The sequence below is a fragment of the Tauraco erythrolophus genome, chromosome 9 (assembly GCF_009769465.1).
Source record: "Tauraco erythrolophus isolate bTauEry1 chromosome 9, bTauEry1.pri, whole genome shotgun sequence".
Classification (NCBI taxonomy): domain Eukaryota; kingdom Metazoa; phylum Chordata; class Aves; order Musophagiformes; family Musophagidae; genus Tauraco; species Tauraco erythrolophus.
This window is the reverse complement of record NC_141473.1, coordinates 26572986-26589665: the sequence shown is the minus strand read 5'-3', so window position 1 is coordinate 26589665 and position 16680 is coordinate 26572986. Positions and strand designations below refer to the sequence as shown.

At 36.6% G+C, this 16680-nt stretch overlaps 1 protein-coding gene across 1 annotated transcript in view; it reads left to right on the top strand.

Annotated features, from left to right (window-relative positions):
- The window catches only part of KCNMA1 (potassium calcium-activated channel subfamily M alpha 1), a 518368-nt gene that overhangs the window by 226864 nt on the left and 274824 nt on the right, over nt 1–16680 (top strand). Inside the window, 1 exon segment of the mRNA XM_086616846.1 lies at nt 14010–14071. Within this exon segment, the coding sequence (XP_086472972.1) occupies nt 14010–14071 (62 nt within the window).

The following is a 16680-nucleotide window of genomic DNA, read 5'->3' as shown; positions in this document are numbered from 1 at the left end:
TGATAGGATTCTGGTTTGATACAAAAACAAGTAGCCCACCCACTGCTGGTGCTCCTTCTCTTTCACCTGCCATGTTTTCCTTCACTCTTCACTGAAAGGGAGGAGCAGCAATGTCTGCAGGGGAGGCTGAGCATCGGGCAGGTGGGTCTGGTGATTCAGCACAATGGAGGACAGGAGCTGGGCTTACAGCTGAGAGAGAAAACTTCTCTTCCCACACTAAAGACTTGAACTGTTGTTACATCTAAAAAGCATGTGTTAAAAAGGTAATGTCCCCATATCTGGCTTTCAAAATTTCTGCTCTAGAATGGATTCTGGAAAGGTGACTTATTTTAAAATAGAACATTTTTTAAATAAAGCAACATAGGACTGAATTTGTTTAGGAGATCAACAGTAAGTAGATTTTCAGGAGGGAAGGAAGAAAAGCATATAAAAAAAAAAAAGAGAAGGGAGTTTATATTTCAATGGCATAATTTATCTGGCCAGAATCTCAACCAGACTCTGCACTACAGATTCAGAGAAAAACCTTTGTCTTTCACAAAGTTTGCTGCTAGATTTTGTGTAGTTCATGCAAGATATAATCTTTTTTTCTTGAAACACTTAAAAAAAAAATCTTTAAAACCCAATATGTACTTTCAACTTCTGCCTATTCCATAATATTTTAAAACATGAACTAAAACGCATACTAACATAAAGACATGAGGTTGCAGCAATACCTCTTAGAGATCTCTTTGGCAAGAATAGGTATGTAATGTCCCGGGCTGCATCCAAAGAAGCGTGGTCAGCAGGTCGAGGGAGGTGATTCTTTCCCTCTACTCTGCTCTCGTGAGACCCAATGTGGAGTACTGTGTGTGTTCAGCTCTGGGGTCCACAACATACGAAGGACACGGAGCTGTTGGAGCGGGTGCAGAGGAGGGCCACGAAAATGATCCAGAGTGGAGCATCTCTCCTCTGAAGACAGGCTGAGAAAGTTGGGATTGTTTGGCTTGTAGAAGAGAAGACCCCGGGCCTTTCAGTACCTAAAGGGGGCCTACAAGAAAGCTGGAGAGGGGTGTTTTGCAAGGGCATGTAGTGATAGGCCAAGAGGTAATGGCTTTAAACTGAAAGAGGGGAGATTTTGGTTAGACTCAAGGAAGAAATTTTTTACAATGAGGGTAGTGAAACACTGGAACAGGTTTCCCAAAAACGTTGTGGATGCGCCATCCCTGTAGGTGTTCAAGGACACGTTGGATGAGGCTTTGAGCAGCTTGATCTAGAGGAAGGTGTCCCTGCCCGCAGCAGGGGGGTTGGAACTAGATTATCTTTAAGGTCCCTTCCAACGCAAACATTTCTATGATTCTGTGATTACCTGGTGGTTTGTCCAATTTTGTTTTTTAGTGTGTTTCAGAATAAACACTCGTGAAGCTCCTCAGAAAGAGAATGTAGCCAGGCTGAAGCAAGCATGGAGAAAAGGGGAAAAATTATATACCAACTGACAGTTATGAGAAAGAACATAATCTGAAGTTGTATGTTCCTCTTTCTCCACTGTTTTTTATGTCTGTGATTAAGACCACTCCAGAATGAAACTCAGTAGTCACACAGTCTTAGACCTTCACAAGTATAAAGCATGCAGGAAGACAAGCAATTTTATAGCTCTCCACCCTCAAGAGGGCATCTGTAAGAATAAGGATGCTGATGGGGGGTACCACAGGCTAGCAAAGCCAGGTAAATATGCAAATACTATGGACCTAGAGGAAGAGATGACTCTGAAAGTTTATCTTGGAATTAAACTCTTCATGTTATGTAAAAAGAACAACAAAAGCCACAACACCGGAGGGTGAAAGTTAAAGGACCTGACATAGTGTTGTCACTAGCAAGACAAAGGGTCAGTTGAGGTAACAGTTGGTTTCAAGGCCAGATTTAGTGGTCATTGCTGTATGTTTTTTAAAAGCAAGGGTAGTAAACAAGACTATTAGAGAGAGTTACACTGGAAGTTGGTTCTGCAAGCCTTTAATCATATGATTATATGATTTTTATCTTTAAACCACATTAAAAAGGCTAATAAAAAAGCTTTCAGTTTTAGAATTATAGCCACATAGCAACACGGGAAAACTCATGTCCAGGAAACAAGTTTGCTGAATAAATCAGTCTTTGCATCCTTACAGAGCAACTGCTCTTTCCATCTTACCCCTCAAAAAATAGAAAAAATGTTTGCCACAAGTAAAGATTTGTTATGTAAAAATAGCTTTCTACCTTTGCTTGCTAGATCATTATCTACATCAGCACTTGCTATATTGTTTCTCTGCTGCCTTGATCTTTAGTTATAGTTGCAAATCATTGATTCCCTTTCATACCTCATGTGAATTTTTCATCATTTGGTACATGATGTTGAATCATAGTTCCAGATTAACAATACTCGTAACATACCATCCGCATTTCCTTGATGATGACAGTATGGAAATCACCAGTGCCTGTAACTGATGGTATTAAAGGCTTCTGTACCTTTCTCTGAAATACTGGTGTGAAGAAACCTCCATGCAGCAGTGCAGCCTTGCACCAAATAGTGAATCAAGATTTCACTATAATAGCATATAACTCTGTGCACATTTTACATTAGATAAAAGGAAAATTTATGCTCATGTTTTAAAGGAGCAGAAACCACTATATGAACGTGTTCAGTTTACTTCCAAAGCCTGTTGAAAATGGCTTTCTTACATGAGTGAATGCTTCCCCATAATTCAAGATCACCACAACCCTGAACATTTGTCTACTTTAGGTTTAACTGCTCCAGTGAAATTGCTAAATTTTATTATCCAATTACGTAGAGATCTTACATCTCATGATTAATGACTGTGACAAAGAATTAATTGTCAGGCTTTTCAGTTTAAATTAGTCTAAAAACAAAAGAGCTCACATTGTTTATATTTATGTTGCCATGGGAAATTGAGAGTTCTGATTAGAATTATATTTTGAAATAGCCCCTGGAAAAGTATTATGCTGGGTTTATTTTCTGTTTTCAAATAAGTTGAGGTTTATGCTCTTGCACAGAATTATCAGACATCTTAAATCTGCACAATGACTAAAATTTAGTCAGTGCTACAATTTACAGTTGCTGCTCAGACTTGCTCTCTCTATAGTTTTAGTTTGTAGGCTAATTAGTAGCAGGTTTTCGTATTCACAAATTCTCATATAAAGCTAGGTGATTACATAGGTTTAGATTTATTCATAATGATTGAAAAAGTCAATTTTTCAGTCTTCGAAGCAGATTGATATGAGAGATGTTTTCCTGTGGCTATCAGTCAAAGCTATCAATTTCGACAAATGACTGAAGGACAAACAATGCCACAGAAAAAGGAGGGAGAACAGGCTTATGAAGGTGACTTTCAAAAATACTGTGGTGTTTAACTCTATCAACAATAGTTTTGCACCTCCCTATTTAGCGTGGTTTCCTCGCATTGATTTTGTTCGTTTATGTCCAGTGTTTCATATTTCATTTAATTGCTATAAGAAAACTTCTGATGAAGTTGACAGTAAGCTGTGCCTAATCACTGAGTAGGCAATGTGAATTGAGGTATAACAAGCTCTTGCAAATCCCTGAAGGTATAGTGGTCCCTATTAAAAAGTCATGTTGTTGGTGGCTACCTCTCTTTAGAAGTCTATGAAGCAGCTATGGATTTTCCTAGACTTACAGGAGAACTTGACCAATGAGTACAAGACTTTGTTCATTTGCAAGTATCAGCAACTGTTTTACTGTTTGTTCTGGAAACGGAAGTGGAAATATTACAATTTTGGGAACGATCTTTATGTTACAGAAGATTTAAGAAAAAACCCACCACATTAGGTAATAATAAAGGGAAGATGAGAGCTGTAATGTTGAGTACTGCAGCAGAAAACTGTTTGCTGTTAATCGGATGCATTTAGCAGTCATTCTTTTCCCTTCTGAAGACTGTGTCTTGTTTTCCTGCTTTTAAGTACCTTCCTTGACAAGAATTCAAAGGCTTTTTTTGCATACTGAATGATGTGACCATTTCTTCTTCATTCAGTCTTTTTCTTGAATGAAAGGCTTTACTTTTCACTAGGCTTTACTGAAGCCAAGAGCTTTCCATTTTTTCAGAGCTTGCTTTCGCAGCTACATTCCCCTTTGCTGTATGTGTGAGTTCTTGTGACTAAGAACCTAAACAATTGAAAAGGCAAGTAATTGTTTCTGTGTTTGTGGAGTTCTGCTTATTTGAAAATTCAGGAATGATAACAGGAAATCTGAGTAAATGAATTTACCCAACCCATCCAATTATAAAACCTTAGCAAAAGGAAGTAACCTCTTTTAATGAGTCCTTCTCTAATTCCTCTTTCAACATTTCTTGACATGACTGTCTGTTGTATAGGTTGCATGTCAGACTCTAATGTCCAAATAACTGAAGAATATGAGGATTCCTTTTGTTTGACATGCAATCTGATGTTAATTTGAATGTGTAACATAAATAATTTCATTAAATATAATCCTTGAAGTCATCCATTCACAAAGAAATGTAGTTCCTTTTAGTAAACTCTTATGACATGGCAATAAATCTTAAAGTTCTTTTAGCAGCAGTGTTAATATATATAATACTGTAACAACACACTGTAGATTGCAGGATCGGACTTAAATTCTCAGAAGGTCCACATTTGCAACTTCATTCATTCCTGAGAGCACTTGCTAGTGTGTTTTTTTACCCCAAACCCTTATCTCCAGAAGAGTATTTCTGATTTAAACATTTAAAAGACACAGCATTTTCTTTACCCTATTATATTATTCTTTCTTGGCATTTTTACCACCGTTCTTTGTTTTTCACCTTGTTTTTTCCTTGACAATTTCTTGGACGTTCTGTTATGTTATTGTTCAGTTAACAAATTGCTGATAACAACTGGTGAGGAGTACAGTATATTGAAGTAAAGAGAAGAGCAGCAGTAAAATTTGTTTGCTTGGGTGGCTTTTTTGGTTTGTTTGTTTGATTTTATTTTTTTTTAAACAAATACCAATTAAGTAATTGAAAATTGCTTCATTTAAAAAAAGATAGTATTTGCCTATATATATATAAAAAATTTTTTTTTAGTTTACTAATTTTCAGTTCTGTATTGGGATATTTCAGATACGGGTCTGGGTTAACTGTTGGCAAATGATTACTTTTTACTGGTATAGACTTTATTTCCTGTTTGTTTCAGATGATTAATTTCCCTGATGTTGAACCATTGTAGATTATTTTCTAAATTATTATAGAGATTCCGGTTATGTTTTTGGGGCCATATCTTGTCTTTTTTGATTTTTTCCATAAGTTAGTACACTTCTGTGCTTTTTGAGATGTTCCATGCACAGGTGGAGAATTTTTTGTGTAGGTGCTATACCAGAAAGTGCAAAGAGTCTTTTCTTGCTTCTTCATCTCACTTTGATCAATTTCTTTATCCAGAGGTGGAATGAGGTATTATTAGAACAAAGATTTCCATCTGAAGTTATTTGGTTCCAGTTCTTCATCTGGAGATAAAAAGCCTCCTGTTACAATGTAGGAACATAGAAACAAACAAAAAAAAATTAATTACTATATACTGCATTTCAGGGCATGACAGAATAAGCAGAGGCCTAGCACTGGGGATGGGACTGTGAATAAACAACCACCATTACGAGTGCTACTCTCCTGCTGTGTTATGTGTAGTAGGAGGACCGTGCTCTAGGGCTGGATTCTTTTGCCTGTGAGTAGTTTCGAAATTGAGCTTGTTTGTTTTTCAGTTAGCACGATTTGATTGTTTGACAGGTCAGTCCTCATTTCTCTAAAATGACATAACTGATGGCCCTTAGCTACAGTCAGACTGTGAGGCAGTGGAAATGAGAATGTTGACAACTGGAAGAGTTTCCAGGTAACTATAACCAATACAAATCTTTTTGCTCAGTGTCACTGTAGAGCCAGACATACATCCACTGGAAATCACTGTGAGTTATGATTTTACCAATATACAAAAAGTGAATTTTATTTTTGTTGACATTAATGGGAGGTGATCTGGATGACTGCTAAGTAATCAGGAGAAAGGATCTTTCAGGTTGGAGGGGAAAAAAAAATACATATATGCGTGCTTACACACATATTTACATGCATATAATGCCATGCATTTAACTCTAGAAAATGGCACGTTGTGATAGAAGGTACTGCTATTTTTTTGACTGAATTAAATACTGAATTGGAAAAGTTGCATGCACTCTAATTAGTCATATTGCCAGGCACTCTCCCAGCAAACTTAATTAATTTCAAGCTACAGAGCACCATTAACAGATGGGACTTTGTCTTGTATTTTTTCACTAATGAGAAAATCTCAGTCTTCTCAAATTTATGGATTGAACAGAAATTTTCATTTTATTGTCAATATGTCAGTGGAAAGTCAAGAAAAAAATCACTTTTTATAAAGAAAGAAAAATAAGGCTGAAATATTAACACGTATTAGAAGCACGTACAGAACAGGACGTAGCAAAGATATTTCTTCTTTTAAAAAATTTTTCCTCAAAAGAGATTGGGAATGGTGTGGAAGACAAAACAGCATTAAGATACTAATTTTCTTTGGTTTATTTCCTGCATTAGTTTTTCATATTCTTGAGTCTGATGTCTATCCTAACGATTTTTGAATTTTGATCCTACAGCATCACTTTAATAAGGAAGATTCTTCTTAATTTCAAGCAGTCTGCTCAAATGAGAGATAGTCTGTGAAACTGTATGTAAGAAAGTTGAATCTTTATTGGAGGGTGAATAAAATGCAGCTGCTGGCAGACAGGCTGGATTTGCTAATTCTGTTACGTGTAGTTTTTATTCAGAGATGTTGCATATTCTACTCCTAGTGACCTGTTACCTTACTTATTTACTACAGTTATGAATAGCGATGAATCACAGTGATTCAAGCCATTACCATGTATCTTACCTGTACCTCTCAGATAATACTCAAATTGCTGTTTTGATGCATAAGTTCAATATGTGGAAACTGAATATGTTGCTATTTTTTTTTTCTTAATAACTCTTCTGTATCTGTTGTGTCCGTTTTCTCTCCCCAGTAATATATTTCTTATCACAGTTACACAAGTCTGTAAAGAGATGCGTTAAATATGAACTGTATTTTAAAAGATATATTTACAATAATTTACATAATTTTCATTTCAGTAATAAATTAAAACCCTACTATACTGGTAGTGGCTTAATGGGACCAAAAAAATAACTCCAGAAAGAGAAACAAGAAGTTTATCTTAGAGATATTGACACCTTTCTATTTAAATAAAACACTTGAATAAATAAAGTCCCTTTGCTCTCATATATAGTGCTGAACAGAGTGTCCTACTCAGGCTTTTTATTAGTATTGTGGCAGCAGTAGTGGTCTCAGCTGTGCTAGATCCATTGCAAACACCTATAATGAAAGACAGCTGTTGCTCTAATGAGTTGACATGCAGTATCCTTGCCAAATGAAAGCAAGAGAGAGAACTGGAAGCCTGGAGAGGTCAAGTAATATGCTTTAGGTCACACACGACATGAGTAGCAGAACTAGGGATAATAATCAAGTCTTCTGATTGCCCATGATCATCATCCAGAGCTCATGTTGACCTACTTTACTGCTGCCTTTTATTTTTAAAATGAAATCCTTGCTATGAATTTTTCTAGAGAAGTTCACTGAGGCCTTATTGTCTATTGGTTTATCAAATAGCCATTTCTTACTCCCCTTCGCCTCCTCTTTCAGATAAACTTTGACTTTTCTTGGTAAATGGTAAGTCTATGTGAGCTTTGCTGAAAAGGAAAATTTATATCGCAAAGAACCTCATAAAGCTGCCAAAGTTTTCAGTACCCTTTTAAATACATGTTGGTGACTAATTTTATTACTGTAGAATTCAATGGCTAATTAACTTTTTAGTTAACTCCTTCTGTAATAAAGGTAAACAAAATCAAAAAGCAGAAAATGTAATTGAAAGGAAGTAACCTGCATTTGTTTTCAAGTCTTTGGGTTTCTGAGAAGTTTTTAATGTGGCTATCAAAGTTGTAAAGTTTGGATTTATTAATTTAATTGCTTCAGGCTCAAAACTAAGAGTTAGTAAAGGCTCTTCAGAGTTGTGTCTTCTCAAGCCTTTTCTGACTTTCCTGAAATATGGGGTTGCTCAATGTCTAGCTTGGAGGTGCTTAGTTCCTTCTAGAATTGGATGCTAAATCCTATCTGGTATTCAAAGCATGAAAGAAATAGTAGAAATGTGGGTTGTTTTTTTTTTTTTGTGTAAGTTTTTTTGTCGTTTTTTTTTCCCCCTGCACCACCTGCCTTTTCTGCATGCAAAATGGCAGGATCAATAAGTCACTGAGACAGATTTGCTAGCTAGCACACTGCCTAGTACACACATCCCTTAAGATTCATAGCTGTTAGCATGCATCCTGTCGTCAACATCAGGTGCTGACTGTAGAATTGGCACTTTGCTTGTACTCACATGAGAGCCAGTGCATATATCACTGCTGCTTCTTCATAGTATTATGTTCTATCAAGTACAGCTCTTACACAGGGAGTACATTAACTGCAAAATCTATTTCCCTATATTGTGAATAAAAGGTAAATGACAGGAAATTTCCCAGTTTCTTAGAATCCTTATTTGAACTTTTATTATGTATTGCTGGTAGAAACAAGATGTAATCTTATTTTGTCTTTTCATTATTTTATCCCTTTATCTTTCTCCTGTTCAACCACTTCAGCCCTCATTTGCTTGCATTTGCTGATTTGGTCTTGTAAGGTGGCTTGCAGCTACTGGTGCATGGTTAGTTTTCTTTAAAGAGAAGCTGGCATCATATGCAGTTGTTCTGGAAGATTTTAAGAGAGCTTTTCATGAAGAAGAGGTATGATCTTGCAAACCTGAATGAGGTAGAATGGCCTTCTAAGAGCCTCTGGGAATTCATGACCTCATAGAGTAGATAGTGGATATTTTGTACTTTTGCTTTTGTCAATTTAGTCAGTTATACATCAGCCTGGGAGGGACCAGTAAAAGAAGCAGAGACAGAAAGACTGGAGACGGGGCGATGTGTTTAAGCCCAGAGAAAAGTCAGTGTACAGCTCCATCCAGAGCATGATACTAGGTCCTGCGGATTGATTTTAGAGATCTTCACTCCTGGGTATCAGGATATAGTGGGAAAAAAGTCTCTAAACAGAAGTTTACTATTGATTTCTATAAAAATATATGACATTTTATTTGTCTTGACAAATCACAAAGTTCTGAAGACCATTTTGTTGGATGAACTAGTATGAATTGTATAATTTAACATCATGCAGCTGCTTTAGTTCACTGTGATATGTCCAACGATAATAAAACATCTTAATGAAGTGCTATCAAAAAAAAAAGGGACTTGTAGAGAAAGAATTCATATTGCATTGTGGTAAACAGCACTTAATTTATGTATATAGTAACCTAAGAGATATTAATTATACCGCTGTTTATATCAGCTGCAATGCATACTTTCTTACAACTTACGGCTTTGCCTACATGGAATGCTTTCTGAATTTTGTTGTTTGGATATAGGGTATCAGTTAATGAGACCCCAGTTTAAGTAAGGCATTTGGCTCTTCTGTGATCTAGACTTACTCAAGTCTTACTTTTGTCAAACCGCAATAATTGCACAGATGCTGGTGCATATCCTAGAGTCTGCAAATTAATGCTGGGATTGCCAAACAAGGAATAAGTAATTCCTGCTTTCTGAAATGTAATTTGCAGCTGGTATGTCCTTAGAAATGCAGATTTTCATTCCTAACAAATCCAGAAAAGTAAATTCCATTCGTCTGCAGAAGAAATCTAATCAATTTCCATTTTTATGGTTAAAGGAGGTTTGGTGTTTATAGTTAAAGTATGTAACTTTTCATTAAAATCTGGTGGAACCCTCAGGCTATTGACATCTTACTTATGCAAACTTTAGTGTTCCAAAGTTAGTGGATCCTTGAGGATGTGGCTTTTATGGTCATAAGAAATAATTTGTGTTCTCCCCAAGTAATTTGAAGTACAAAAGCTAAATGGAGCTTTATTTTAAAGGATCATATGAAAAAGCTCAGTAGCTCGTTAACAGAATTTACTGTGTGGATGTAGACATTAAAATTAAATGAAATTCTAAAAATACTAATAACGAGCAAGCTGATATATTCTAAGCAGTGCGGTAGGCTGAGGGTTGAAAAACGCCGCGCCCCGGGGAGCCCGGCCGGCGGCTCCGTGCGCTGGGAGGGGAAACGGCGCCACCTGGTGGATAACCGGGAGCGCCCGTTTGTTCCCGGCCTGATCCCCTGTACCCTTAGCAGGGCTCAGTTCTGGGCGTGTTTTCTCCATGCCTGTACTTTCCCTGCGGTTTTATTATGTCGCTGTACCCTTATTAAAATTTCCAAGGTTTTGTTTTGGTTTTTTGTCTTTTTTTTCTTTTCTGTCCTTAACGTGAATGTGTAAAGTTTGACTGCAACAGAGCAGCCAAAGCTCTTCTGGAGCATCTTGCTAGCAGTGGAGAGCAAAACATTATTTTTTACAGTTTTCTTCAAGTGGATTTTATCTGCAATTTCTCTGACTCCTGCCTCAAAAAGGCATTGCATGCTTTTGTTGAACTCTGTGGCTGGATTTTTTTTTTTTTTTTTAGTAAGGAAAGATTTAAGGATATGCAGCAACTATTCCATGTTTTTCCCCTTCTTTCCTTTAATCAGATTGGTGCTTATTTTTACCGTGATACTAAGTGCTTAGTCAGTGTAGCTGCTAGTGTGTGACTTCACATTACTCAATCTTAAACAAACAGTAAGTTATTATAAATTAAAAGATTCTCTTCCAGACACAAAGAAGTTACAGTAGATATGTGGCAATCGCAAAGTTGTGCCAAATGTATTGGAATAATAAACAGAACAAGCAAGCTTCTCCCCATGGCCTGGTTAACAAAAAAGGCAATAATTTACACACATATATGCTTTTTTCCTCCCTTAGATTCAAATTGCTATGAGTTTGAGGTATCTCTCCAAGTTCGTACCTCTCTTCGAGTGTAGCAAGTTCCCCAAAATACGTATTCTCTCCCATGACAATCTAGCAAAGACTCTTATATGCATCTAGATCTTAACTCAATAATTGTCTCCCTTGGTCTGAATAACCTGGTTGCATTCAGCTTTTTCAGATGGAAATATAGAGAAAAATTTGCACCTGAGTCTATCAAATGTACTTATGTAGTATGGAAGGGTATTATTTTTTTTTTTTTTGGTATTTTGATAGAACTCTGACTTGATTGGTTCAGGCCCTGCTTTTTCTACACACTTGATGTATTCAAGTTTAGCTCAATACCTCTGTTGCTTAGCAAAGGAAAAATATGTTTTTCTGCTAGCAGGATAAAATAAAGTTTAAGATTCTATTATCTTCTGATGCCTTTTCGTTGATTTTCAGGATGTTCTGAATTGCAATGTTAGGTATGTGTTTTTAGGCACAGGAGAGAAAACAAGCCTAGATCTAAAATCAGTTATATATTACAGTAGAGGAATGGTGTAGTTTTGCATACGTATCTCAATGTTTGGTGTAGCATGGGAATCTGGACCTTCTTGCAAAATGTAGATATTTGCATTTTAGTGGCAGTTGTATGAATTGTCATAGAACATTTAAATTCCTTATAAGTGTCTTGGAATATCTTACCCAGAATCTAGATAACATTATATAAGCAGCACAGTGATGATTATTAAGAGATTGGATATAAAAAAAAAAAAAAAAGCAAGACTGGTATGCAGTTATGCTGGTTTTCTTCTAGATGACTCCTTTGACTAGTGGGCAATGACTGAATGTCGTAATCTAAGACTTGCTGTGTGAAATGGAAAATGAAAGTCCAGCTTTACTTGCGTGATTTGCAAAACTTGAAAGAACGAGAAAAGTGTCATAGTCCTAAACAGGTTACAAGTTTAGTTTCTCAAATTTTATTTTCAGCATGAAATGGTCTTTTTGGCATTCTTCATCTCAAAACTCCCGCTATAGGGTGAATCTGTTGTTTCGATTTGGGGTTTTTTTTGGGGGGGGTGTGTGTGTGTGTTTTTTGACTTAGTGATTGTGTTTTGTTTTGGTTTGTGTTTGTTTGGTTTGGCTTTTATCTAAGGAGTTACTTGTATTGAATAGTGGTCTTGATGATGCTATTAGTATATAAATGATTCCACAGAATGTAGGGTAAAACATCACCATTAATACTTGACTTTAAAACTATGGAAGATTGAAAACGTGTGTTTAAAATTAGTCTGTCTTTTATTGGAAAATATGTGCCTGCTTGAGTTTGGCCCTGCAGAGCTCCAGAGTTTGGTTATATAATTATACCTTGTTTCAGATACTGCCATTACAGCATTGAGTGATAGCTGAGAGTAGAGCAGCTTCTACATTGCTGTTTCAGTAAGCCTGCTTAGAATTGACACATTACACGTTCCCTTGTATTGTTTGCGCTATGACTGTCAGGCTCCTTTCTAATACGCAGCTTCAGAAAAAAGTCTGAAGCCTGTATTGAATGAAGAAATTTTTGTTTCAGGGCCCATCTGTTGCTTGAACAGTTGAGACTGTCAACAAAAGTAGCAATAGTGATGGTAGCATGCATTAGTTATGGTATTCATACGGATTAATAAGCCTGCTCAGTCAGAATTGGAATGACACCACTAGTTTATTTCATGCAGTTGTTTAGATAGTGTCTTAAACTTCAGGCAGAAGTAGTATTTAACTGGCAGTTTGAGGAGCTGTGTGTCCCCTTAGTTATTACCCTGGTTTACCCAATCCCAAGCGATCAATTCTCTGGGTTTATTTTAAGTGACATTACTTCTAAGCAACTACTGGAGACGTGCCTGCTAGAAGACTAAGGGACATTTTGTTTTGATTCTGTAGACCAGCAGATAAGATGAGCTGCAGGAGACATAATTTTCCATCTGTTCCCCATCCTCAGTACAGCAGACAGGAATCTTTTCTGATTTCTTCCAGAAGAATTGCATTCTAAGATATAAAAAAAATAGCTTATTGGGTTAATGTTTTCAGATTCCAATTACCCAGTGGATGGCATTTTTCAAGAGACAGAAACCTGGAGTAAGGATATCAGATAGCTACATCACAATGAGTATGCAAACTATTGTGCGCTTCTTGATTCTTCAAGCCAAAATTTGAATGCTGAAATTTCAGTTATGCTGTCCTGTGTACATGCAGACCTTCTTTAGTAGGATGTTAAACTAAATATTCCTACAATGTTGGAGAATCTTTGGGAGCCAGAAAAACAGATAATTATATTGGCTTTTATGTTCAGGGGGAAAAAAAAAATGAGAGAGGTGGAGATGTGATTATATCAGCTTCTGCTGCACTACCTAGAAAAGCAAGATCTACCTTTTTAATAAGGGCTGGATGCTAGACTTAACAGAATGATTTGGTTCAAAAACTTCAACAGATCAAAAGAGAGGGAAACGTTGGCACTACAAGGTGGCTGGAGTATGTGTTTATTGTATCAGGACATGCTGCATCAAGATGATATTTGAACCTGTTTGAAACTATAGTCTCAGTGGACAAGAGTGCAGAGTAAATATGTATTTTTTTACACAGCCTTACAGTTATCCTGTGGATTTCACAGCCATGCATATAAATGGAAATTCAGCCTAATCTGTCATCACTCTTTGTTTACCTACCAATGAGCAAAAACTTACTGCAGTTCTGAAGGATGGGTCTGATACAGTGTGATTTGAATGCTGTGCATTAGGATTGCTTGCCATTTGAAATTAAAGACTATAGTTTAGCAGAGGTTAGGGTCTAGGATCTGATTGTATACTAGGTTTCCTTGAGCTACAATTTAACTTGTTGATGTCTCTTTTTCAATGCAAGAAAGCATTCTATGATAATATGTAGTTTTTGAAATTCAAGTAGGAGTAGCTTTCTAATGAAAATGACAACTGAAATAAAATGTTACTAGTTTATGATTTATTTTTCTTGTCTTTTTTTTTGTGTGTAAAAGAATGGATGTTTCACTTTAACACTGTTAAATAATGACTTTTCTTTTCTTTTTTAGGTTGTCTTAGTCTTCGCTCTTAGTATTGGTGCTCTTGTAATATACTTCATAGATTCATCAAAGTGAGTATTCTAGTAAATTATCCTTTCTCTCCTTCCTGCAGCAATTATACATCTTTAAATTACTCCATTCATCTACTTCAAATCAGTGCTTGGTTCATTGCCTGAGCGCGAAGAACTTATAATAGTGCATGGTCTACCAAAATAACTGAATAATGAGAAAAAGATCTTATGTAAACTAGATTGAACACAGTCACATTGGATCTGTAGAATGTATAGAGAAAAAAAAAACTGCTCTTCTGTGTTGAGATTATACATGCTGTTGCAAAATTGTAGTTTTTATGTTCATTTGGCATATGTAGAATCTTTCAAGTTCAAGACTAGGATAAGAAATAGTAGGGGAAGAATATTTGCCAAAATAAATATAGTTTGCAGGAGGAAAAAAACGTGTCTTAGGAGACTGACAGGAACACTTCTGAACAACTGTGAATGAATTAGTATGACCATTATATCTTGCATGTCTGTTCAGATTTCCGGTTCCTGAGTTTGATAGATTTCTCCCAAGATAGGGTGAGCCAGTAAAAATCTGCAACGCATCTCAATATTTTTTTAGATTTACACCAATATTATCCTATAGTGTTGTAGTTTTGGCGAGGCAGTAGGAAGTTTCATCCTGACCTTTTGAGGTATGTGATGGTTTGATACAAACTGGTGTAACTAGGAATATCCTCTCTTTGATATCATTCATACTCCACCCTTGTTTTCATATCAAGCTGGACACTGTCAGTGCTGTAACAGGCAAATTGGTAGCCTAGTACAGAAGAAACCAATAGAAAGAGACGTAATAGAATATTATTCTGTTGAATTCAGTTATTTTGGGAGGATGATATTCTGAAGTATCAATAGCATTTTAAAGCTCTAGGACTACATATTTGCTGCTTTTCGCCAAACTAATTTTAGGTTTGCCATTACTGCAACGGTTGAGATATTATGCTGGAGTAACTCCATGTGAGCCAGCCTAGCTGTCTGTAATGTCTGAAATGTATGTTCTAAAACAAACCCTACGTGACTCAAAATCAGATGTTTCACTGTTGACATCTGTACATATTGATGTTCAGGTAGGTGGTAGCACCACCAAAAGGCATTCTTGAATACAAGGATGTCAGCTCTATATTGCGTGAGTTTCAAGCCATACCTTTGTAGCTTAAATGTGTCAAGCATAACACAAATAACTAAGGCAGAGATTTTCTTTGTGGAGAGGAGCCAAGTGGTGTGAAAACTCAAGTTCTACTTTGAGCTCCCTTGAAGTGAGGACAATACCTTTTCCTTCTTAACATTGTGGTGAGTGTTCTCATTAATTTTAACAAGTTTTTCTTTAATATGTCACCACTGAAGCACATAAGGTGGTGCTTTTCTGAAGATCTTTTAAAAAACTTTTTAAAGTACAATGGCAAAGCTTCTGGATGCCCAACATATCCAGGTCAAAAGTGTCAAATAGAATAAAACCTGATATCCACTTATGTTTCAATTTCAGACCAACAAAATACAGTTATTTGTTGGGCAATTGTCTTCTGTGAAACGAATGAATTGTATAATGATTTTTGGGCACTGCATTCTAGAAGCCTTTATTCGATTGTTTTGCTTAGAGAGAGCAAAACTGACAAATAGGAGACTTCTCTGGGATGCTTAAGCTTTCTGTGGGCCACCTAATCTATGTACTGCTTCCAGCTTATTGACTGCTCTGTCAATGGGGATAGAAGAGTGTTTTAACTATAGGTTTCTCTGGATTTTTCAGACAACGTTTTAACTCCCGGCTGCAGTTTAAATTCAGCAACCTCAATTTAATGTACTCTGCTTGCACACTTTTACTTTGTTTTCTCTTCCTTCTCTCTTACCCTACTTTCTTCCCACACATATGTATTTGTCTTTTTTTTTTTTTGGTAAATACTCCTTAGTAGTTTAATTGAGGTTAGAAACTACCCAGATATATCCCTAAGTTGAAAAAATTTGCTTTATTCTGCATTAGCAGCTGACCTGACCCCCATTTCAGCAATGTAGAATCAAACATAATGAAGTATCCATGTGTTTGAGATCCTGAAGTGCATGATTAGTAAAATTAATTGCTTTTAGCATTTGGTCAAACAGGAAATAATTAAGATAGTGCGAGAGGAAGGCTTGTGACATCCTCAACAAAACAACTGATCAACAGAGACTACAACTTTGCCAGAAGCAGTGGGGTCAAACAGGATCTAGTGCACACAACGGACCATAGCATATACCATTGTGTGCTTTCCCTTGACAGTGCATTCTATAACTGTTGCATTCTGCCTGTGCCATGGACACTTAGTTGTCATTTGATCTTACATGTAGAGTGACAAAAATCATGTCTTCATTCCAAAGCTGGAGAGTACTAGTGTTAACTGTCTGTCTGAAGCAGATTTCCAGTGATCTCGCCATCCAGGACAGCTTTGCAGACGCAATGGTAGATATGTCCACAACGGAATCGTACATGACTTCATACATAAGAGGCATCAAGAAAGATGGAAGAAACACCACTCCTTTCATAGGTAGTGAGGGAAGGGGAAGGAGTGGAAAGACCACTGAGTTTTGTCAGGCAAGGATGGTGTCGTGATCGGTTCTAGTGGAAGACACTGAGGAAGTCAATAAGGCTT